Raw genomic sequence first — 5,709 nt, 5'->3', positions numbered from 1 at the left:
GATGTGTAATAAACGGATGATGAACGCTCTAGACACAGGAAGGTGGTTTGATTGGACAGCAGGGTGGGCGCAATGATCGTTGATAATTAGACACGGCTCATATCTCACAGCCCAATGGCCAATCGGACATCGTATACCATCAAGACGTCGAGTGATTGAAGTTAACTCACATGCGTGAAAAGGATGTCTCTAAATTGCCCCATGACCTCATCTGCAAAACAAAATCACAACTCCTATGCTAATTTCCTCACATTTAATTGTTATCCAATCTAAATTGCAGATGAAATTCCTGTCTTGATATTTTTTTTTTGTTTATAAATGACTTGCCCTTGAGTGTCCTCAGGCATGTGCCTCATCCTGCTTACAAAAATTCTCGCCGATAAGGCGCTTACGCTTGGTCGCGGCTCCGTTGAATTTATCGGGTAGCGACTTAAGATATGCAGAGAGAATAATTCTGTAACAGACAAAAATCCTCCATTGTATTTTTTTATTTTTTATCATCTGTGGTAAAAAGAGTTGTTCTGGTTTGTGTTATTATTCGAGCGTAGAGTACACCGGACGGTCTTCAGGGTCTTCCGCCTCCGTCAGCAATTGCCGCACCTACTGAGGGACCAGAGGAAGAATATCCTGGGTTTGTCATAATTCATGTGACATTAGGAGAATTAACATAGCTAACTCGTGTGGTCTCAGACCCGCACCTCTGGTGCACTCATGCAGTCATGAAATTCAACGGTCAAGTGCGTCATGCGGTATTATACTTGGAATTTATTGATCGGTTTTAATTGGAATTTTATTCCAACTTGTTGATTGATTGTCTCTTTATTACTGCATGACATGTTATATAAAAGAGAATGCGAGAAATATTCAGATAAAATAATATGGAACCTAGATTAATTTCTTGCGATTTTTTCTACAGAACATATATGTACAATTCGTTGTTTCCGGTTGAGAGATTTAAATGCTTTTTTAAATAGATTTCTTAGATTCTGACCTTTCTCATCGTTTCCTATAGATGAATAAACAAATCTGTTTATCGATTTTGAAATATTAATGAAAGATCATTGAGAAAGATTTATCAAGATGAAACAACATATTAAAACATATTGATGTTGAAACATCATATCTAAAGAGATCATTAATCCCAGGAAATGCAAAAATTGTTCCAGAAGTCAAGGTTCAGCCAGGATGTAGCTATTGTAATGATCTTTCAACGAGGACACGCTACCACTAAAACTGACATTCTGAGTTATGATTGGATTGAGTTAAAACAGAAAGATCTCAACAATCTTCATTCTCAAATATTTTGAAATATGGAATACTAATTCAGTAATTCATTAACTCAGTTTTTTCAAGGTCACGGTTGAGGGGGAGAAGTGGAATTTGGTATATCTTGTGGAATGACATGTTCGCCATTTCGTTGAGCACGTATCCACACCCTTAAATGGAATCCAAGATGTACACGCATTTTGTTGCCATGGAGAAGTGAAAAATGCGGTATAAAGGGAGAAATGGGGAGTGAGGGTGCGGGCACACAATGCCCACGTCCGTCAAGCTTGGATCCTCTTAATTAACTCTGGGGTCTCTTCGTTACAACTTCAAACGGCACTTCGTCTTCCTCCGGAGGCACTTGGCTTGACTTCTCCCTCCATGTTTAGCTGAAAAGACACACCACCGGTTACGCACTCAAGTCTTCCGGTCTGTGCCTTTGTCCTATCTGAAAAATAGAAGATAATTTTTTATATCTTTTTACATCTTTTGAAATTCCAGGGTCTAACTAGTGTCATAAGGTTACCAGAGATCGAAATGTAAATCATGATGCGCAAGTTAGTCAACTATTCAGGCTAATATTTATGTACCTGCCTCGCTAAACAATGAATGATAAAAATGCGAAAATCTTCGTTTATTCTTCATGGATACTAAATACCGAAAGTATCGTGCCCCAGTGGAGCATTAACGTCGCAGGTGGCAGTATCGTCTCGGTTGTTACGAGGCCTCCCGTTGAACCAACAAGTTTCGTTAAAACGTAAAAATTTACTTCATCCTTGAGACTCTTCTCCACGGGCGATAAATATCATTCAGAGATTCAATATGAGGAGCTGCACGGAGCGACATTGTGATAATCTCTCGATTTTTTTCGTTTCCTCCAAGGAATTTCAATTCTAAATTCGGACACAGGACTCATCAACGGAAATGCCAGTCCACGAAGATATTGGGAGTCATTATCAAAAGTTACAAAAATATGAAATTTCAAGTTAAGGCTCGGGTGGATTATCTAGAAAAGATAATTTACTCCGAAATTCGGATTCCTAATTACATTGGCAATTAATCGTTTTTTTCAATAAGCGTTAGCTAGCGCTAGCTAGCCGCTAGCTAACAATTATCTGAAAAAACGATTAATTGACGGAGTAATTGGAAGTCCCAATTTTGGAGTAAATTATCTTTTCCAGACAGTCCATCCGGGCCTTAAATGAAATTCTTATGGGGAATTGTGATTAACGAAATTTTTATGAAAACTAAAAATTATATTGTATTAAATTATATTAAATTACATTTCACTTCACATTGATAAATTTAAAATTCCAGGGAGAGAGTGAAATTTTACTGACAACTTTTTTTTAAACAGCTGATTGGGATTTACAATAACAGTTATTGGAATCTCACTATTTTTTTTAGTTTCGGAGATATCCCTGACGACTTACAAAGAGTTTTTGTAATTCTATTAAGTTCACAAGTTGATAATAAATTTAGGTGACTGACGTTTCGGAAATTCTTATTATTTCAGGTCTTCCTCTTTTATCCAATGAAGTTCGAATGCTCATGTTTCTAAATTGAATAGATCACACCATAGCAACGAATAATAGATATGATCAGCCAAATTTAATTGAGTGAATCCAAATCTTCGTTAGTCTCAATAAATTTTCCACGTTAACCAAAGCAAAGAACATCTGCTAATTTGAATTGACATTATAATTCGTGAGGTGAAGAGGACTATTAAAGATATGAATCGACCTCAATAGAACACAAGAAATGGTAATTACTTATAATCCGCAAATAAAAGATAGTCTCTCAATGAGAATGGGATGTTCGAAATGCTATATAAGATCTCTGAATTATAAAAACTAGAAATCATTACAATGAAGTTCAAACGAATTCAATTGTCGACACTGTGCGCGGTTATTTGTATCGCCGGTAAGCAGCGGACAAACCGTTCCCATTTACAATTAAATTATTATCTAATGTTGGTTTAAATTCTTAAATATTTATCAACGACTAGAATAAAGTTTAGGGTCTTTCTTGTCGAATCCCGTAATCTTCATGATTCTATATAACATTAATTATTGGTAGCGAGCTATGGAAGAGCTCCGGAGAAGATCATAGGAGGGACTTATGCAGCTCGGAGAGATTGTCCACAGGTGGTGGGAGTCCGTACCCCAGCTGATACAGTTTGTGCAGGAAGTGTACTAGGCAAAATGCATATTTTGACAGCAGCTCATTGCGTCAAAAATGACGGAGTTCTTCGTTGGGACTTTCAAATCATAACGAACACTCATAACTGGTTTCACAGGGAGAACAACGTATTTGGAGTGTACAAGGCCCTCATACACAAAGATTTCAAGTACGGTTTGCATAACAATAGATATAATTTTGCTGATATCGCTGTTCTAAAGGTCAGAAATTGATTCTTCCTTCAATATATCGAATATTCGAGTGAATCTTCGCTTTAATGAGATGTCCTTTGCAGTTGGATAGAGAAATTCCCTTGAAGTCGTTGCCAAATCTGCAGAGAATCCGTCTGCCAAGTAATGGAAGTCAGACTGATGAAGATGTGGAGGTATGCGGCTGGGGGAAAACCACAGAAGCTAGTGTGGATCCATCGACATGGTTGAAGAAACTAGAAGCGAAAACTATCAGTTTGTCTGAATGCCAGAGGCTCTTGCCTGATCAGGTCGATACCGGAAACATCTGCACTGTCAGCGATCTTGGTGAGGGAGTATGTGATGTGAGTATTTCAATCAATCTAATTTTTATCTTTTGTTTGCTAACTGATAACTCTTCTTCATCATCGATTGTTTGATTTCAGGGTGATAGTGGTGCTCCTCTGGTTCGTGGAGGTGAAACTATCGGCATCGTTTCCTGGGGACCGGACTGTTCCAGCGGACGTCCACAAGTCTTCACTGATGTTTACAGGTACAGAAACTGGATCCAAACTGCTATGGCCTGGAACAATGAGACGACTGCGACTTTGTATGATCGATGGCTCTATCTATAGAAACATGTCAATGAATAGTAGAATAATAAGTTGTCACCATAATAAGTTCACAACAATTTATTGCAGATGTGTTCATCCCTGTCTAAAATATTATTCATTGTTTCCTATACAAAAAAATCCAAAGATTGTTGAATAATCATTTCTTATTTTCCAATTTGTTTTCTACTCATCAATTAATAAGAGTTCAAAGCATTCGGGAGCTCTTAAAAACAATTGTTATATAATGGACGTGATTTGTTGCACAGAATGATGTTGTTAAATACCCATAATTTTTAATATTTATCTTTTTTATTTGTTAGGAATGTCAATGCTAAAACTGTCATTCCATTTCACCCTTTTTCCATTTCTTGAAACCCAATAAATCGTTTTATTTCACCAACCCTAATAAAAATACCCCTCAGAACTTTCCTTTCCTCAGAAGTACCTCGAACCCCTACTCCGGTGATTCCTCCGATTTACTTTCGAACCCTTAACCTGGACCTTTCACACCTAGACCTCATCCTTGACCTGAGACCAACCCCCGGAAGTCACGCCCATCAACCGATCACCTACTTTGGGCCTTTCTCCCTCCACTTTCTTTCCACCCCCACGGATTGTCCATTACACCCCCAACCACATTGCAGATTAAATCTCATTATAATAAAGATTTCGAACCTAAAGTTTGAAGTTTCCTCTTATTTTACCGGAATCCAGAAAGTTGAGACTTGTAAGTAATACAATTTATTAATTTCCCATATAAACTTACGAAAATTATTTAATTATAATGGTCAAGATGCTGACTACTAATTAGTTTTCAGCATTTTTAAGTTTGATTAAATGGACTCATTTATTGTCGCGGCTTTGGCGGTTTGCATTTCTGGTGAGTTATGAAAAAATCCTCAAATTTTTTTCATTCTTATATAATAAGCCTCGCTAGCAAAGGCGTACGTCATCTCTAGTTGACACACCTGAATACACTTAAATTAATAATCTTAGAGTAAATATGATACAGACTATTCGTTGAAATAATTTTTATTCTACGTAAGAATGAGATAAAAGCAAAGTATATACGTGTACAATCAATATTAATCATGGGGTTCACGTCTGGTTTTGTGAATGACTGACTCTTTGGTGGAGTATATAAAAACTAAAACGGAACTACTGGGAATATATATTTTAATGGAAGTCCAGCGGAATCATTTATTGGTGCTGTGTTTGACGGTTTGCATTTCTGGTGAGTTACGAAAAAATTCTCAAATTTTTTTCATTCCTACATGATAATCCTCCCTCCAAAGGAGTACGTCATCACTAGGTTACAAAATAAATAAAAAACTCGGTGTTAGGCCCACATAAATATATATATTCAGAAATACATGGTAACTATATCTAGATATATATATCCTATTTTTATAGATACTAGCGTATATGGCGCGCTATGCGCGTCAAATCGTCAACGTATG

The 5,709-nt window shown here is 37.0% G+C and overlaps 1 protein-coding gene across 1 annotated transcript; it reads left to right on the top strand.

Annotated features, from left to right (window-relative positions):
* Positions 1-363: 363 nt before the first annotated feature.
* LOC105264213 (chymotrypsin-2-like) lies at positions 364-4,270 on the top strand. Its single transcript, XM_011300945.1, has 6 exons — positions 364-1,695; positions 1,768-2,023; positions 2,783-3,030; positions 3,346-3,668; positions 3,743-4,000; positions 4,082-4,270. Exons 4-6 carry the CDS (start codon positions 3,471-3,473, stop codon positions 4,268-4,270), a joined length of 645 nt encoding a protein of 214 aa, XP_011299247.1. The 5' UTR covers positions 364-1,695; positions 1,768-2,023; positions 2,783-3,030; positions 3,346-3,470.
* Positions 4,271-5,709: the final 1,439 nt, after the last annotated feature.

Source organism: Fopius arisanus, unplaced genomic scaffold (assembly GCF_000806365.1).
Source record: "Fopius arisanus strain USDA-PBARC FA_bdor unplaced genomic scaffold, ASM80636v1 scaffold00019, whole genome shotgun sequence".
Taxonomy (NCBI): domain Eukaryota; kingdom Metazoa; phylum Arthropoda; class Insecta; order Hymenoptera; family Braconidae; genus Fopius; species Fopius arisanus.
This window is presented reverse-complemented; position numbering and strand designations above follow the sequence as displayed.